Genomic DNA, 20479 nt, shown 5'->3' on the forward strand with positions numbered 1-20479 from the left:
CCCTGCGGTGCCCTGTGCGGTAGCACAGGTCGCACTACCCTAGTTACGGCCCTGCCCAGGGAGATTTCATTGGTTGTTTATCTTCGAAGCACTACATGGAAATTTGGATGAGCCTGCTTGGATATTGTTTAAGGTTTGCAGATATACTGTATATATAATGCACTTTTTTTCTGGAACAAACAACTTTATTTGTTATTTCTTTATTTGGAGGTATACCATTAGGATAGCAACATCAATGAGACCCAGAATTCTGTTAATGCTTACTATATACTGCACTACTTTTATTTTATACTGCTATATGCACAATAAGACTATTCTCTGAATTACACACGCACAAGCACACGCACACACACATGTATATATTATAAAGAGAGAGAGAGAGATACCTTGAGGCCTTTTGGTTCTTTATCTGCTGCCTAATGACTGTCATAGTGCCATTGCATGTTCCTGTCATTTATTCCATTTTCTTAGCTTCAATAAAATCAGCCAAGTATAACGTGGCTTAAATACAGTATATCAATTTAACAGCACTGCATTAATTAAAAAAAAGACATTACATTTGATGCCAACACTAATGGACAGAAGAGAAAATATAGTGCTAGATTTACCAGACTAGAATTTTGAGTTAACACATTATTCACTATAAAATACCCTGGCAAAAGAGCATACATATTCTATTCATGTGTATATATATTAGGGGTGTGCACCGGCCACTTTTCGTGTTTTGTGTTTTGGTTTTGGATCTGGATCTTTCTTCGTGTTTTGGATCTGGATTGGTTTTGCCAAAACCACCCTTGCGTGTTTTGGGTTCTGGGTTTTGTGTTTTGGATCTGTATTTTTTTGAAAAAAAGCATAAAAACAGCTAAAATCACAGAATTTGTAGGTTTTTCTGCTCCTATGCTATTATTAACCTCAATAACCTTAATTTCCACTCATTTCCAGTCTATTCTGAATACCTCACACCTCACAATAGTGTTTTTATGTCCAAAAGGTTGCACCGAGGTAGCTGGATGACTATGCTAAGCGACACAAGTGGGCGGCACAAACACGTGACCCATCTAGGCGTGAAACTGCAGTGGCAGACAGGATGGCATTGAAAAACTAGGCCCCAAACTGTACATAATGCAAAGAAAAAAAAGAGGTGCAAGATGGAATTGTCCTTGGGCCCTCCCACCCACCCTTATGTTGTATAAACAGGACATGCACACTTTAACAAACCAATCATTTCAGCGCCAGGGTCTGCCACACAACTGTGGCTGAAATGATTGGTTCGTTTGGGCCCCCACAAAACAAGCTGGCAATTTATCTGTCCCTGCACAAACTGGCTCTAAGGAGGGAAGATGTCATCCTCATCCTCCTCATCCACCGATTCCTCACCCTCTTCAGTGTGTACATCCTCATCCTCACAGAGTATTAATTCGTCCCTGCTGGAACCACAGGTCCCTCTGTACGTTCTGGAGGCTGGTCTCCCTGGAAGAGTTGATAATTCATTTTATGAACATCATCTTCTCCACATTTTGTGGAAGCAACCTCCTACGCCTTTCGCTGACAAGGTTCCCGGCTGCACTAAACACTCTTTCGGAGTACACACTGGAGGGGGGGCAAATCAGGTAAAATAGAGCCAGTTTGTACAGGGACCTCCAAATTGCTTCTTTTTCCTGCCAGTACAGGTACGGACTGTCTGACATGCCTACTTGGATGCTGTCACCGATGTAATCCTTTAACAGACAGACGCATGCTTGTCGCTGCTGCTTTGAGGATTCAAGTGCGGCTACAGCCCACACAATTCACAAAGACAGAAAAAAAAAAGAATATTTTTATTGTTTGTGGAGCACACTTTGAGGGTTACACCACCCTTTAACAGACAGACGCACGCTTGTCGCTGCTGCTTTGAGGATGCAAGTGCGGCTACAGCCCACACAATTCACAAAGACAGAAAAAAGAAGAAGAATATTTTAATTGTTTGTGTAGAACACTTTGAGGTGTCACCACCCTTTAACAGACAGACGCACGCTTGTCGCTGCTGCTTTAAGGATGCAGGTGCGGCTACAGCCCACACATTTCACAAAGACCAAAAAAAAAAGAACAATATTTTAATTGTTTGTGTAGAACACTTTGAGGTGTCACCACCCTTTAACAGACAGACGCACGCTTGTCGCTGCTGCTTTAAGGATGCAGGTGCGGCTACAGCCCACACAATTCACATAGACAGAAAAAAAAAGAACAATATTTTAATTGTTTGTGTAGCACACTTTGAGGGTGTCACCACCCTTTAACAGACAGACGCACGCTTGTCGCTGCTGCTTTGAGGATGCAAGTGTGGCTACATCGCACACAAGTCACAAACACATTAAAAAAATAGTTTTTTATTTTTTGGAACACTTTGAGAGTTACACCACCCTTTAACAGACAGACGCACGCTTGTCGCTGCTGCTTTAAGGATGCAGGTGCGGCTACAGCCCACACATTTCACAAAGACCGAAAAAAAAAGAACAATATTTTAATTGTTTGTGTAGAACACTTTGAGGGTGTCACCACCCTTTAACAGACAGACGCACGCTTGTCGCTGCTGCTTTAAGGATGCAGGTGCGGCTACAGCCCACACATTTCACAAAGACCGAAAAAAAAAGAACAATATTTTAATTGTTTGTGTAGAACACTTTGAGGGTGTCACCACCCTTTAACAGACAGATGCACGCTTGTCGCTGCTGCTTTAAGGATGCAGGTGCGGCTACAGCCCACACATTTCACAAAGACCAAAAAAAAAAGAACAATATTTTAATTGTTTGTGTAGCACACTTTGAGGGTGTCACCACCCTTTAACAGACAGACGCACGCTTGTCGCTGCTGCTTTAAGGATGCAGGTGCGGCTACAGCCCACACAATTCACAAAGACAGAAAAAAAAAGAACAATATTTTAATTGTTTGTGTAGCACACTTTGAGGGTGTCACCACCCTTTAACAGACAGACGCACGCTTGTCGCTGCTGATTTAAGGATGCAGGTGCGGCTACAGCCCACACATTTCACAAAGACCAAAAAAAAAAGAACAATATTTTAATTGTTTGTGTAGCACACTTTGAGGGTGTCACCACCCTTTAACAGACAGACGCACGCTTGTCGCTGCTGCTTTAAGGATGCAGGTGCGGCTACAGCCCACACAATTCACAAAGACAGAAAAAAAAAGAACAATATTTTAATTGTTTGTGTAGCACACTTTGAGGGTGTCACCACCCTTTAACAGACAGACGCACGCTTGTCGCTGCTGCTTTAAGGATGCAGGTGCGGCTACAGCCCACACAATTCACAAAGACAGAAAAAAAAAGAACAATATTTTAATTGTTTGTGTAGCACACTTTGAGGGTGTCACCACCCTTTAACAGACAGACGCACGCTTGTCGCTGCTGCTTTGAGGATGCAGGTGGAATCTAGACGGGATTTGGAACCGAGGACACACTACCTCCATCAATTGTCTAAATCCCACTGCACTAATGTCGGATACCGGACGCACGTCTAACACCAACATAGCAGTCAAGGCCTCAGTTATACGTTTTGCTTCAGGATGACTGCTGTCATACTTCATCCTCATCGCTAGGGACTGTTGGAGGGTCAATTGTTTAGTAAAAGTAGTGATGTTCCTACTTCCTCTCTGGGATGATGAACAACTCCCAGCAGCAGCAACAGCACTAGGAGGAAGTGGTTCTTGATCTTTCCCTATTTTATTTTTATCGGAGAAAGTTTGGTCCTCCATTTATGTTATATTGATATATATACGTGCGGCTAAAGCGCACACAAACACAGAAAATATTATTTTATTTTTGCTGGAGAGTAGTGCACTTTGTGGGTTACACCACCCTTTAAGAAATGAGCCAGCCGGCTCTTTACTTATGGGACACAGGCGCACGCTTGGCGCTGCTCCTTTGTTGATGCACGTGCAGCCACAGTGCACACAATTCACAAACACAGAAAATAATTTTTTTTTTGGTTTGGACTGGAGTGTACTTTCGGGGGTTACAGCACCCTTAACGGTCAAGCCAGCCGGCCCTTTACTTATGACACAGGTGCACGCTTGGCACTACTTTGTTGATGCACGTGCGGCTACTGCGCACACAATTCACAAACACAGAAAATAATTTTTTTTTTGGTTTGGACTGGAGTGTACTTTCGGGGGTTACAGCACCCTTAACGGTCAAGCCAGCCGGCCCTTTACTTATGACACAGGCGCACGCTTGGCACTACTTTGTTGATGCACGTGCGGCTACTGCGCACACAATTCACAAACACAGAAAATATTTTTTTTTTTGGTTTGGACTGGAGTGTACTTTCGGGGGTTACAGCACCCTTAACGGTCAAGCCAGCCGGCCCTTTACTTATGACACAGGCGCACGCTTGGCACTACTTTGTTGATGCACGTGCGGCTACTGCGCACACAATTCACAAACACAGAAAATAATTTTTTTTTTGGTTTGGACTGGAGTGTACTTTCGGGGGTTACAGCACCCTTAATGGTCAAGCCAGCCGGCCCTTTACTTATGACACAGGCGCACGCTTGGCACTACTTTGTTGATGCACGTGCGGCTACTGCGCACACAATTCACAAACACAGAAAATATATTATTTTTTTAGCACTTGGGGGGAGCACCCCTGATGGACAGAGCACCCCCTGGACAACACTGCAGCACTCCTTTAGGACTGGGACACTGCACAGGACTTTGGAGTGGACACAGCCCCTATGGAGAACTGACTGCACAACACAGTCCAGCCAGCCCCTATGGACTTTGAAGTAGTGGACACAGCCCCTATTAACAACAGCAGCACAGCACAACACAGCCAGCCCCTATGGACTTTGAAGTAGTGGACAACAGCAGCACTACACTACACTACACTACACAGCCCTAACTCCCACCCTCCCTCTTCACTGTCCACAGCCGAGTGAGAAAATGGCGCCGACGTGGGTACCTTATATAGGATCCAAAACCCGCGAGACTCGGAAGGCGGGATGATGACGTTTTGCCTCGATTTCAGATCCGAGTCAGGCGGGAAAAGTCGAGCCTGATTCGGATCGGACTCGGATCGGGGGGGCTCGGGGGGGTTCGGATTTCAGAAATCCGAACCCGCTCACCCCTAATATATATATATATATATATATATATATATATATAACAAAGTCGGCACAGGCAGCACTCCTCCGCATAGAGTAATATCAGCAAGTGATCGCAGGTGCCCACCGATGCAGCCAGAACTCAATCAGACAGCAAGATACAAACAACAACGGAATGGTGGCACTCAATGCAAAGAAAACGATTCTGCAGGCAGGTTGATCACCAACGTTTCAATACTCTTTGTATTTTCGTCAGGGCGCAAGACGTCTTGCACCCTGACAAAAATACAAAGAGTATTGAAACTTTGGTGATCAACCTGCCTGCAGAATCATTTATAATATATATATATATATATATATATATATATACACAGTCAGGTGCATAAATATTGGGACATTGACAGAATTTTCATATTTTGGCCTCTATTCACCACCACAATGGCTTTGAAATGAAACAACCAAGATGTGCAGACTTTCAGATTTAATTTGAGGGTAATTACATCCAAATCAGGTGAACGGTGTAGGAATTACAACGGTTTCTATATGTGCCTCCCACTTTTTAAGGGGCCAAAAGTAATGGGACCATCGCAGATCCCCGGAGTGTGAATGGATGCCGCGCGCATGCGCAGCGGCATCCATTCACTGACGGAATAGGGCTGGGGGAAGCCCAGCCAGTGACGGATTGCTGGGCTTTACCCCCAGCCTGACGTTATTTGGAGGCGTGCCATGCGGTTGAAAAGTAAAATATTATTAAAAACATACATGCACACACACATATACTCACACTATCTCACATACTCACCTATGTATCCCTGTAGCCAATCTGTCCTCTTCTCCAGTAGACAATCCAATGGAGTACCTGTAAAAAAAATTCCATTCTCATCTCCTCCTATGTGTGGCTCTGTCCTCTTCATCAGGCAATCCAGGGTCTTGGCAAAATAAAAAAATGCAAATATGTGGACCCTCGCACATTAGTGTTGTCCTCTAAGGACACTACTACCTGAATGACAGCTCGGCCTGGCATTTCAGTTCAGAAATCCCGGTGCGGAGCGCTCATTGGCTGAGAGAGGCGAGCCTTCCGCCTCTCAGTCAATGAGCTGTTCTCGCCATTGCCTTCAATGGTGAGAACCGATCGTGCCCTTTTCAAAAATGGCACCTCAGCGCCATTTTTGAAATTCAAAGATGGCCCCCTCGGCTGGCTTAAATACAGCCAGTGTGAAGTGCTGGGAGGCAGCAGAGAAGATCTGCCGAAGACAGAAGATGCCGTGGAAGCCCTGGATGGGCAGCGGCCGGGAAAAACAGAGCCAGAATCTAACAGAGCCAGAATCTCTCCACTGACATCACTCGTGATGTCAGTGGGGCCGCCCCCAAATGGCAGGCGTTCACATGGGAACGCCTCCGTTTGGGCAGCCACCCCCCCGGCCCGCCCACCAAAGGGTCGAGCTGTCACTCAACATCGACAGCTCGCCCCCTTTGTTGCGAGACCTAGAGCGACAGAGTGCCCGTTGCTAGCCGGGTCTCGCGCATGCGCTGTGGGCCACCATCGACCCAGTTGCGAGCGCTCAGCGCTTGCGACGGTGTCTGAATCAGGGCCAGAGAACTGTAGCTCCCAGGCTCTGATCTATCATTGCACTCCCATTAACCACTTCACTGTTTTTTAGGATTTGTTTATGACTGAATTAGGGCTTGAAAATCTATTTAAAATTCAATTTTTTTGTAATTATTTTTAAACACAGTATACCATAGAAATAGCAATTTTTATAGTCGCTATCATCTTTTATCGATATTTACAATCATCGATTTTCCATTGATATATCAAAATATCAATATGCATCATACATCAGGACACCCTGTGGAGGTCGAGGCTCTGATATGTTTACATGACACCGGCGACTGCTCCTCCCCGGGTATTCAGTGGGGGAATCGCACTGCTCTATATACATTTCCCTAGTGGCTGCTAATCTCTGCAGCTGCTGGGTATTCACTGGGGGAAGCACTGATCTTCCATGTTCCTTCCGACTGCTCCTATCTGTAGCTGCCGGGTTTACAATGGAAGCAGAACTGGAAGTTACATTCCCCCAGCGGCTGCTCCTTTCTGCAGCCTTTGGGTATACAGTAGAGTCAACGCTGGAAGTTACTTTTCCTGGCACTGCAGTGATTGGATTTGGCACACATTGGGTGAGGAGATCCAGCAGCTGCATCAGATGTGACCATGTCAGGGAAAGCCCAGCCTGGGGCAGTCGCATCTGGCGGGATGTAGTCAAGAAGCCAGCAGTCAAAATCCTGATACCTATCATTATCCACCCGCCAAAATCCTGACATCCGGCATACCAAACGAAGGTAAGTCGGGCATCATGGGCGGACAGCCACCCTGGGTGGAGGGTTAGGTTTACGCCTCCAAGGAGGACTTAGGGTTAGGCACCCCCTCCCGGGAGGGTTAGGATTAGGCTAGGGGAAGGGGGGGTTAGGTATAGGCACCCCTGGGGGGGGAGGTTAGGGTTAGGCACCCCCCTGGGATGGTTAAGTTTAGGATGCGGGCAGGTGGGGTTAGGTTTAGGCACCCCTGGGGGGAGGTTAGGGTCAGGCACTAGGGGGGAGGTTAGGGTTAAGCACCCCTAAGGGAGGGTTAGGGGGGGGAGAAAGTTAGGGATAGCTTACTTACCTGCCCTGTCAGGATCTGCGCTGTTTGGGCTGCCGGCGTCGGGATTTGAACCAACAGGCTCACGGCCGGCGGTCATTCATATAAATCTGACTAGTGGTTAATTCCTATGGCATTGTATGTGAGTGATCTGCCCTTTATGTCAGGACCTCCTTAGTTGTCTCAAATGGTTTATTTTTTTTGCCAAGTTCATGGATGTTGCATTAACCAATGAGGAATCTTTCCCAAAGGATCTGAGTGAGTAATCAAGATGGGTTCAAGACATGTGTGGCAGAGAGGTTATATAAAAAAGTATTGTTTTCTACGGTGTGAATGTGTGTTCTGTCATTGTTTTAGTATTTTTTATAGGACCACTCCAAGTGACAGTTGGCCCTGTCTGCACGGACATGGTGGCACATGTGGTTCTCCAACTGTCAGCATGCCTTGGAAGCCATTTAGATAGGATAAGGACAACTGGAACCTCTAGTGCACCAATAAATTATAATATATATTTTTTTTACAATCAATCAGTTATTAACCCTCCTAGGTTGGCGAACCCACATTAATTTTGTGGCCCTGTACTAGCTGGCTTAGGGCTGTTTGACACAATGGCAGGGGAGGCATTTTGCCAAGTGTCCCCCCCGCTATAGATCCACCTGCCCTGACTAGAAAAGACTTGTGCTGTTAAATGGAAAATCAGACCCATTTTTCCATCACCAATACAAGGCTTAAAGGCCTAGGGCAGATTAACAATTTAGGGGGGACTCCACAGAGTTATTTTATTTAATATTTTCCTTATTTATATATAAAAGCCTGCATGTTTCCTAGAAAAACCACAGTGAAATTGAAAAAGGATGACGGCGGGAGCAGAGGGCCTGATTCAGAGCCAGACGCTATTTGCGCTTGCTCGTTCAAAAAAAGGGGCCGGCTGTTTAAATTGAGCGCTCGCTCTTTGCGGTCTGTTGATGCCTCTATGTCTGAGCGAGCGAATGAAACATGCGCTCACTATTTTGAAAACACGCCCCCTGGCCGCTCGCATCATACGTCATCTCCGCTATTTATTAGATTAATCGAGTACATCGAAAGGCGTCTGAACTGCTCGCAGTGCTTGTGGTTGGATTTTCTTACCGCAATCATGCGAACAGTTCAGGCTAAGAGACAACCAAGTGACGTGGCCGATGACGCTGCTTTGTTAATTATGCACACCCTTAAAACGCCCATTTTGACCGTTTGGCACGCCTGCGTTCGGATCTCCACTCCCCGTTTTCAAGCACCTTCCCCTGTTACCACCCACAAACGCCTCATCCTGTCACTCAAATTAGCAGGCACTCGCTATTTTGCGAACACACGTTTTCCGACAACACTGACTGGTTGGCGCATGCGCATTATGACCCATACGCATGCGCAGATGTACGAACATCGCTCGGAGCGAACAAGCGGCCGCTTATGAGCGGCTCTAAATCATCACCTTTAGTAAATACTGTGTTTTTGACATAGAACTTCCTACAATCCACAATGGTTACCATCAGTTTCTAAACCCCTTTAAACCCGCCACTTAATTTTTCAATAGAAATAGAAGCATCATGCAAGCATGTATAGGTCCATTCAAACAGAAGAATCTGGTTTAAAAAAGTTACTAATAAACAGTGTAGGTAATCAATTGAAAACAAAAGAAAAAACTGTTTCCATGAATCTTTACTTCAGTTTCTGTTTATTAATTATAAAAATGTGCCATATGAAGAAAAAAAGGAAAGGTGTATGAGGATTCATCTGTATTATGAACGGACACATTGTAAAAACTATGGAGCTCATTCAGACCCGCTCGCAAGATTTGATCGCTCGCTGGCAAAAAGGGGCCGGATATGTAAATTAAGTGATAGCACTGCATCGCGTATGGATGCCCACTGTGTGTTAGCGAGGGAATCGGTGTGAATTACAGCCAGACGCGGTTCAACTCCCGACAGCGGCTGCACGACATGGGTGAAAATCCCGATCGTCCCCAGGTAAGTATTTACTAACCTAACCTCCCCCCTAACCCTAACCGTCCTTAAGGGTGCCTAACCCTAACCTTCCCCCCAGTGCCTAACCCTAATCCCCCCTCTAAGTGCCTAAACCTAACCCCGCTTTCCCCGCCGCCTAAACCTAAGTCCCCTGGGGGGGTGCCTAACCCTAACCTCCCCCCGGGGGTGACTAACCCTAACCGTCCCTTCCCCTAGCCTAACCCTAACCTCCCGGTGGGGTGCCTAACCCTAAGTCCCCCCTCGAGAGCCCTAAACCTAACCCCCCCCCCTCCGCGGCTGTCTGCAGTGGCGTCTGTCTACACTTTGATCGAGATGCCGGGCGCCGGTCTCCCGGTGTCAGTAAAATGACAGGCGTCTACATTTAGATAGGGATAAAGCAGTCGGAAAGCTCGAGCCCTTGGGGTTGCATTTCCCCGCCGCAAGCACTGCGTTCAGTGCGGGCTGAAATACTTGCAGGTGACGTGTACAATGACACTACTTTGCTAATTATGCAAGCCCTTTAAACTGCATTTTGGCGGGCAGGCACGCCTGCGTTCGCAACACCACTCCCCCGTTCACATGCACCTTCCCCTGTTACCACCCACAAACGGCACTATCTGTCACTCAAAGCAGCGACCTGATAGTGGCTTATGAGCTACCAAAATCAGATCGCAACAAATGGCTTGCGCACGCGCACTGCGAATTATATGTATGCACAGATTGTCGAATATCGCTCACAGCGAGCGATCGCGCCTTAGCGAGCGGGTCTGAATCAGGTCCTATTTGTTTACAACGGGATCCAGAAAGAAGTCAAACATTGCTGAGAACATGAACAAACAAGAATACTGCGCTGGTATGGCCCCGTCAAACCAATACACATGTGTTTATATAAATTCAATACATATATTTATTAAAAAAGATTATAAATAACAAATCAATTATAATCCTATATAACAACCCTTGAATATACTCAGATATTGTACTTATTGTTGCGAAGATATCTTACAAAAATAACCGCATCTAAGATCTATTACACAATACAGTATTTGATATACATATATTGGTAACTTATGTTGCAATAGGATTCTATGTAGATACAAAGTTGCAATTCACGAATAATTAGGTGTATAGACCTTGAATAGAGTCCAGCATTGGTTTTGAATCCACAGATTGAATGAACCATCTAAATATAGATCGCGACTAGTGTTAGCCAAAGTTAAGCTTTTACTTTCCAGGTATGTCTCTCAGTTATGATTTAAATGTCCAGTTATGGACAATCAAAGCTATTTAAGCCAATAGGGAAAGTCAGCTTTATCATCCCACGATGTATCCTACCACTTGTCAGAGCATCTCTTGTAATACCGGCGGCTGACGCTGGAAGCCCGAATGTGCAGAATCCCGACAGCGGCGGCAAGTTACCTAACTCTCTCTCTCTCCCCCCTTACCCTAACCCTCCCTTAATGGTGCCTAACCCTAATCTCCCTGGGGGGTGCCTAACCCTAACCTCCCCCCGGTGGTGCATAACCTCCCCTCCCCACAGCCTAAACCTAACTCCTCCAGGGAGTGCCTAACCCTAATTTTCCTCCCAGGGGTTCCTAAAACTAACCCCCCTTCTCCGGGCTAACATGCATACTTACCCCGGATTCTTCGTTCAGGATTCCGTGGTCGGAATACAACACCGGTATCCTGATCCCCTTTGGGATAGCAGTGTCAGCATTTTTCTAGGTGGCAGGATTCCGGCATCGGTATATTGATGGCCGGCATCCTCTCCGCCGGCATATTCACTACATCCCCACATATTTCCATAGTTGACTGGAATCAAGACCAAAATGATGAACTAACATTCCAATATGATGCAGAAACCTTTCAGTGCAGGGGCATATTAAGAGAGGAGGAGGCCTGTGTACAATCTCCATCCAGGGCCCCCTCCTATCTACCCAGTGGCCATCAGCGCAGACTCCATGCACTAGAGTAAACTATGGCATGGCATCTATTTTCCTGGTGATTTCCCTTCTGTGCCTGTGCAAACGCCAGGAAAATGGCTGCGGTGCCCATTTTCCAGGAGATTAGTGCAGCGATGCTGCCACCAACGCGGGACTCCAGAGAGGTAAATATTTAATGAATGGGTGCAGGGTGTGCAGTGTGGGCCCAGGGTCCTGTGTTTACCATCTACTGTAATTACATCAATATGATGTATTGGCACACTGCTCCCACTTCCCATGTTTAGATATAAGTGATTACCAGGTGAGTGACACTGGTGTAATTCGTGTATAGGGATGAATGTGTATCATATATGATATTAATAATATGAACTGTAAGGGGTATGTATATAATGGGTAAGTGTGTGCGATGCACAAGGGCCCCTGGGTCCAAGGGGCCCACACTGGACACCCTGCATCCATTATAGTCTTTATATCTACCTGTCTGTTGTCTCTAGATTGCTGCTCTGCAGCACCAGGCCAGCACTGCAGAGCAGCAAAAATCACTGGGAAACTGGCGGCGGCAATTTTCCCGGTGACTCGCGCATGAGCAATACTGCTGTCCCTGGGAAAATGGCGTGGGTGCCATATTCTTACAGAACCACGCATGCGCAGTAGATTCTAGCACGAATCTACTGCACCCGCGGCTGCCACTGCACTGCTGGAGAGATGAGGGGGCCCGCACTTAGGACCTCATTCAGACCTGCTCGCAAGCGCCTATGCGCTCGCAAGCGGGTCGATGGTGAGGCCCTGCGCACATGCAGCGGCTGCAGTGCGTGTGTGCAAGCCCCGGAGCGAGTGACAAATTCACAGCTCGACAGCTCATCCCATTTTGTAGACGGGGAGGGGGGGTGGCCGGACAAACTGAGGCGTTCCTGAAGGAATGCTTGCCTTTTGTAGGCGGCCCTACTGACATCAGCAGTGATGTCAGTAGGTAGCTTCCTGCTCTGTTAGAGTAGGAAGCTACCTTGGGCTTGCGGAAGACGAGACCCGACCCAAAGGGTCTCGTCGCAAGCCCTGATGGTCCATCACTTGGTCACTCCCTAAAGCTGTGGGTGGTCACCCACAGCTTAGTAAGCGGCCAGGAGGCTGGATTTTAAAGAAGAAACAGTCGCCCTCATTGAGAGCGAGCACTCGCATTTTGCGGCTCTGAATGAGGTCCTTAGTCTGCACACGGGCCCCCTCCTCTTTTAAAATGACCCTGTAACATGTGTATAGTGATCAGTGTTTATCAGGTATGTAAATTGGGTAAGTAGATAGAGTGGTATAAACAGATCTGAGTCCAAACTACTATCTTGCATTGGGACCCATAGAGTCTTATGTTGGAAGGAGTGCGCTCCTGCGCAGCTTCTGTACAGCACTTTCCAGGTAGGAGAGAGCTGGCTATAACTAGGACCCACTGGGACTTGGCAAAGAGAGGTCTGACCTCCCCAGTGTCCGTGAGGTCAGATCAGGAGACTCTCACCACCAAAGAGCCTTACAGTGCATGCAAGTACACTAAATCACCAGTGCTGCTATCCGCCGGTGTCAGAAGAACCACAATTATGTCCAATGCAGAATAACGCCCAGCAATACCCTGAGCTTCAGGCTGCTACAAACAGTGTATTACATCTACCGCTGTTACTCCTGTGTAAGTACCTGTGTCACATGCTACCTGTTGTTCTACTTGATATATTAATAAATATAATAGGGATGTGTGCCGACCCCTGTGTTTTGGTTTTGGATCTGTATCTCCCTCATGTTTTGGATCTGGATTTGGTTTTGTCAAAATCGCCCTTACGTGTTTTGGTTTTGGTTTTGGGTCTGTATTTTTTATTTAAAAAATTATAAAAACTGCTAAAATCACATAATTTGGGCTTTTTTTTTGTTCCCACAGTATAATTAACGTCAATAACATTAATTTCCAGTCGTTTCCAGTCAATTTTGACCACCTCACACAATATTGTTCAACATAGACCAAACCAACTCACAAGTACGTTCAATAGAAAACAATACAACACAGAAATTTACTAAAATCGTACATGGAATATCCTTGCTCAAAACAATTAGTCGCAGTTAACAAGCAGCAAACAAAAGACCCCTAAACCATGTGTAAATAGCAACAGCAGACATGAATGCCCCTACACAACTGCACATGCCCCCAGCACATGCCTATTCTCATTGCTCAATCTGTATTTTCCTCCTGGGGGCGCTGGGCCACCAATGACTGGCCCGTGTAAAGCTCCGATCAATCTTCCTTTATGTTAAGCAGTTCCCCAAAATCTCCCCAACCATTAAAAACAGTGGGCCTGATTCAGAGCCGGACGCTCTGACCAGAGCGCTCGCTCTGAATCAGTGCCCTCCTACCGAAAAATGGAGCAGCCTCCTGACCACCCACAGTATATGCGAGCAGCCAAAAAGATGGTCGCGATGGTCAAGACCATCGCGACCATCGGGCTTGCGACGAGACCCTGCGGTAGGGTGTCGGTGACCGCAAGCCCTGGAGTGATTTTGGCTCTATCAGAGCCAAAATCACTCCCACTGACATCACTAGTGATGTCAGTGGGGCCGGACCCAGACGGTAGGCGTCCCCATGGGAACGCCTCCATCTGGTAGCCACGCCCCCGGCACGCCCACCAAAGGGGGTGTGCTGTCAGTCACCATCGACAGCACGCCCCCTTTGGTGCGAGACCCGGAGCGACAGCTTGGCTGCCGCTGTCCGGGTCTCGCGCATGCGCACGATGGAGCTCCCTCTGTTGTGCGCATGCGCATTGGGGTAATATCGACCCGCTTGCGAGCGTCCTGCGCTCGCGAGCGGGTCTGAATGACCCCCAGTGCTCCATACCAGAAACGGTGCAGGTCATATACAGTGTATGGTACAGTGTGGGTCGGATACAGTGCAGGTCAGATACAGTGCATGTCAGATACAGTGCGAATCGGATACAGTGCGGGTCGGATACAGTGTGTGTCCGATACAGTGCGATACAGTGTGGGTCGGATACAGTGTGTGTCCGATACAGTGCGATACAGTGTGGGTCGGATACAGTGCAGGACACAGTGTGGATTGGATACAGTGCATGTCAGATACAGTGCGGGTTGGATACAGTGCAGGACACAGGGCCTGATTCAGACCTGCTCGCGAGCAGGTCGATGTCCACTGCGCATGCGCGATCGACAGCTAGCCCCGTTTTGGAGGTGGGCAGGGGGGTGGCTGGCCAAACAGAGGCATTCCTGATGGAACGCCTGCCATTTGGGGGCGTTTTGGGAGTGTCCGGCTCTGAATCAGGCCCACAGTGTGGATTGGATACAGTAGAGGTCAGCTACAGTGTGGGATACAGTGTGGGTCTGATATAGCGCGGAATACAGTACGGGTTGGATACAGTGCAGGCCGGATACAATGTGTTGAATACAGTGCAGGTCAGATACAGTGCAGGGTACAGTGTGAGTCAGTTACAGTGTGGGTTGAATACAGTGCGGGTCGGAAACAGTGTGGGATACACAGTGGATTGGATGAAGTGCAAGTCAGATATAGTGTTGGATACAGTGTGGGTTAGATACAGTGTGAGTCGGTTACAATGCGGGTCAGATACAGTGTGTTATACAGTGTGGCTCGGATACAACAATAGTGCACTTACTGTGACAGCAGTGTCGGCAGTGTGGGGTGCTGGCAGTGTCCTCAATGCGAGCATGCCAGTGGTGTCCTCAATGTGGGCGTGCCGACGGTGTGGGCAGTGTGGCGGTGTTTGCAGAGTGGGGGTGCTGGCATTGTCCTCAGTGCAGGATGCCAGCAGTGTCGGCAGAGAGGGGGTGCCAGCGGTGTCCCCAGTGCAGGGGTTTTGACAGTGTCGGCAGTGCAGGAGTACCCTCAGTGTGGGAGTGGTGGCTGTGTCGGCAGTGCAGGGTTGCTGACGGTGTCCTCAGTACATGGGGCAGCAGTGCGGGGGTGCTGGCAGTGTCCGCAGTGCAGGGTACCGGTGGAGTTAGCAGAGTGGGGGTGCCAGCGGTGTCCTCAGTGCATGTGTGCCAACAGTGTCGGCAGTGCAGCGGCACCGATGGTGTCCTCAGTGTGGGAGTGCCGACAGTGTCAGCAGCACTGGGTTGCTGATGATATCCTGAGTACAAGGTGAGTGCGGGGGTGCAGGTGGTGTCCTCAGTGTGGGAGTGCCGGCAGTGTCGGCAGTGTGGAGTTGCTGATGGTGTCCTTAGTACATGGGCAGTTCGGGGGTGCTGGTAGTGTCTTTAGTGCAGGGTGCCGGCAGTGTGTGGGCAAAGTGAGGGTTCCAGCGGTGTCCTCAGTACATGGTGCAGGGGTGCTGTAAGTGTTCTCACTGCAAGATGCCACGGTGTCGGCAGAGAGGGGGTGCCAGCTGTGTCCTCAGTGTGGAGGTCCTGGCGGTGTTGGCAGTGCATGGGTGCCGGTGGTGTCCTCAATGCAGGGTGTGAGCAGTGTCAGCAGCATGGGGTGTCGCCAGTGGGGGTGGGCATTGGAGGGTGGTGGCAGTGTCAGGCAAAGGGGATGGGCGGCATCTTCCTACCTTCCTGTGCCCATTGAATTCAATGGGCTTAACGCCGATTGGCTGAAAGTCATGACAGATGGCTCTCTCAGCCAATAAGCGTTAAGCCCATTGAATTTAATGGGACTTTCTAAAATGGGCGCTTGAGGCAAAACCTCAAGATCTGACAGCAGCATTGCAAGGTTTTGCCTTGATTAGGGATCCAGGGCAGGCAGGGAGATCCGAGCTGAGTCCTGGAGAACCGGACCCGCTCATCTCTAAAATATATGAACTGGTTAACCATACCATGTGTGGACTAACCGCCACCAGCATAATTTACTGTGTTATACATTTAATCAACACCACTCAGACTGTGAGCCTGATTCAGCAAGGAATGCAGTTGCTTATATGCATGCAATCGGTTGATTGTTGCATACTACACATGCATATGCATCGCAGTGCGCGTGCACAAACTAGCCACTGCTCTCGGGACTGCAAATGCAGAGGATACACAGACCCATACAGGGTAGGACTGGCCCAAAGGGGTACAGGGGAAATCCCCAGAGGGCCGCACTGCCTGAGGGCCACACCACCTCCGCTAGGGATGGAGCAGGCTGATGGATGTACTTGGGTACTCGATATGCTTCTATGGAAACTACACTAAGATTAGCCCTACTGCCAATAAAAGTGGGTGGTGCTCACAAACCCCTGCCACCTCTTTTAGGCCCTGTTCTTTGCATTCCCTTTTTACTGGTTGGCCAAGTCCATCTGTTTTGGCTGGCCACACCCCCTCTGTTGGCTGCTCACACCGCTTAAGCTTGGGCCCGTACCACTGCATTTCCTGGTGGGCCCTTCATGCCCCAGTCTGACACTGGACCCATGGCAGAGTGATTGACAGGAAGTGCCATTTGTGGATGGTTACGGGGGGTGGTTGGGTGAATGCAGGTGTGTCTATTGATGTGTGCTATATAATATACATTATAGAACGCCTACTGGGCGATGACCATTGCATGTATCAATAAAAATAGTTGAAATGTAGTCAGGAGGTTGACACTATGGGCCTGATGCAGAGACGGACTGTAATGCATACGCAACTGCACACTCTCACGGATCTCAGTTGCTAAATATGCTAATGACTTCCAAAGCACAGCGAGCATAGGGACGCCCACTGCTGCCTGCTCCATCCAATGACGTGCAACAGTGTAAACATCGGTACCATCGATGCACATCGGGCAGTCACGCAGCATGTAAATCATGTCTGACCAACCACAAACACTGCAGCTCTCCTGACACACAGAGAGGACTGCACTGGAGAATGCAATGACTAATTTATGCAAGCCCACGAAATGTCATTCCAATGGTTAGACATCCCTGTTTGCTTCTATCCACCCCCCCATTACCACCCCCAAACACTGACTACCTGTCACTAACTTTGCGAGTGGGTTCTCTGTGCGTGCGTGATTGTAATGCAGTCGCTGTGAGTGCGCAGTGCGGCATTCACTCATGCGCATTAGCAAACAATTGCTCAAGCTGCATAAAAACTGCCATTGCATCCTTCTCGGAATCAGGCCCAATGTCCACTGTAAGTATGTTGACATGCTGGTGCCGGGATCCTGACACTATTGTTTATCAGCATGGTTATAACACATGCACAGTTACAATTCTCTAAGTAGCATTATACCTGTGTCAGGATGCTGATACTGGCATTGTGAAGTCAACATGTTCATTGTGAGTGTTAACCTCATAATGAGTGTCAATCTCCTGCACCGAACCGGAACAGTTAATTGCAGTTGTCAATAATGTTGACAATGGAGTGCGCTACTGCATAGACTCCAGGCATAAAGGTCCTTAATGGAGGCTTCATTCCCTTATCTAAGATAGCCGTTGAGGTCTGGTTTGCACATGCAAGGCACCATCTTGTTACTGTGTAAGAGTGACACAGTGGGAGATGTCTCCCACTTAGCTCTATCATGTCCATGTCAATGTAAAATGTTGTGCAGTGGGCATAACAACATGCAGCACCAAACCACTTAAAGGCAGAGCAGAGAAGCTGTGACAGAAAGAGAAGCAGCAAGAAGAGAAAGAAGAATGTATGTCCAAAGTGTGTGAGCTGGAGCCAGAGGGATTTGGGGGCTTGAGCTGGAGAGACCCTAGGTGCTAGAAAGACAGCAGAAAGCTGGAAAGACACTGTGGGCCTGGGGAGACACTGTAGGGCTGGAGAGATACTGTGGGGCTGGAGAGACACTATGAGGCTGGAGAGAAGGAAGGGGGCTGGAGAGACAGAAGTAGGCTTACCATACTTTCCCATTATACCGGGACACTCATTAATTACACAGGTTCTGTGGCTGATTAAAACCAGGTGGATGCAAGCTTGAAGTCAGCCAGCCACAGAACCTGTGTAATTCATTAGTGTCCCAGTTTAAAATGATTGTATGGTAAGCCTAGATAGAATGGAGCTGGAGAGACCCCTTGGGGGCTGGAGAGACGCCGTGGGGCTGGGGAGATAATGTGGGGGCTGGGCAAACACTGTGGGGCTGTAGATACAGAAGGGAGCTGAAGAGACACTGTGGGTCTGGAGCTGCAGAGGTACTTACAGTAATTATATTCCTACACAAACAGGCATCTTCTGGACCATGTGATACTGTATGTGAATAGTAAATATCTGCCCAGGGAGGAACAATTTCTTCAGAGGTTCCCCATTGCAGAGAAACCACATATAGGTAAGACAGACTCTCAAGCAACTGGCCTGTACCTGCCAGGGACCTGGGGATGAAGGTGCCCCAAAAACATGGGTTCAATTATTTCTGTTGTCGGCCCTGCTGTCAAACACTGACTTTTAGCCACTGTCATGGAAACTTATGGCAAAAACCTATTACAAATTGTGCATTCTTGTACATTCACTCCACTCTTCAATAAATTGTTTTTATTATGAAGTTGTATGGGGGTGAGTCTATCATTATGACAGACAAACATTGAAAAGTCACTAAAAAGAAAACAATGCACACACTCTTAATATGCTCTTCAATCCCAATTGTGATTTGAAACTATAATACTGTACAGCAAATCAACTATCATTATTCCTGATTGCTACCCTTCTAACACAAAACATTTTATTATCTGGAATGAGTGCACGCATGTACCGTGTTCTGTAAAAAAACTAAATAACTTCAAAATAGAAATTAGTCAATATTTTCTCCAACAGCTCCGCTATTTATTTAATAGAAATAAGAAGTAAAAATAACATTTTGAACAAGTTTTGCTTGCGTATGTTTTGATATACACTTCCCGTCTTAGTACAGAACATTATGTTCCTCTTTAGTCATTGATGTCACTCTGTGCAAGACACCAAATAGCATAAATGCTTATTAATAAGTGGACACTGCAGAATGTAAGTAGAAAGTTAAATGTTCATTTCATTTACCTGCATAGTCTGTCCTTGCATAATGACTGTCTTCTGATTTTGTGGTCGCTGTTATATTTTCTGTAAAAAAATTAAAATAAATAATTGGTGAATTTATTAGCAGCTGTATAAGTACCACCTTTATCTGTAACAATTTTCATTGAAACAAATGAGCTTTTAAAATAGATATGACACAAAACAGGTAAGTTAATATTTAGTTGTACAGTGCTACAAACACTTGGTGGTGCCATATAAATAAAAAATAATAATAAAATACACAAGATCATCTGTACTTTGGGCCTGCGATCCCACACGCAGTCCAGCAGCAGACTGTCAGTGATTGACAGTCTGCTTCTATTTCCGGGCATGGTGGGGGCCGCGACACCTGTCATTTCCCAAAACAGAGGTGTGTCGCCGTCATTGGGGCAGAGTGGAGAGGCCAGGATCTCCGTCAGCTGATAGAGTTTTCCTAGCCTATTATGTGTATCTGCAGCGGCCAGCTTGCGTGACCCCATGGGTCACTCAGCTGGTCGATGGTATTGCAGATGATTCCATGCTGCTTCCTAGGATGCAGCTCGGATACGTAATGCATGCAGGAGACATGATGCTTCCTGCTGCATTACTATATTAGTGCTATCACAGCTACTACCGTATTAGCTGCAATAGCAACTCGGTCCTCTGCCGAATCAGGCCATTTGTCTGAAGCAAAGCTATGGCCTAAGGTCCTTACTTTAAAGTATAGAGGTTATTAAAATAAGGTGCTTTCTGTCTTCCTAGGACAACAGGGACCTGGTATTACTTAGAAATGAAATGGGGGTACCATATACTTTTGTCAGAAAGCTATTTGCCCTTTTTATTAATTTATTAAAACAGTGCTGATCTAGCCAAGA

The 20479-nt window shown here is 47.3% G+C and overlaps 1 protein-coding gene across 1 annotated transcript in view; it reads right to left on the reverse strand.

Moving 5' to 3' along the window:
* The window catches only part of TMEFF2 (transmembrane protein with EGF like and two follistatin like domains 2), a 668344-nt gene that overhangs the window by 94538 nt on the left and 553327 nt on the right, over positions 1-20479 (reverse strand). Inside the window, exon 7 of the mRNA XM_088456946.1 lies at positions 19611-19670. Coding sequence (XP_088313072.1) covers positions 19611-19670 — 60 coding nt within the window. The remainder of the gene's footprint in view (positions 1-19610; positions 19671-20479) is intronic.

The sequence above is a fragment of the Taudactylus pleione genome, unplaced genomic scaffold, assembly GCF_031769625.1.
Source record: "Taudactylus pleione unplaced genomic scaffold, aTauple2 ptg000728l, whole genome shotgun sequence".
Classification (NCBI taxonomy): Eukaryota; Metazoa; Chordata; class Amphibia; order Anura; family Myobatrachidae; genus Taudactylus; species Taudactylus pleione.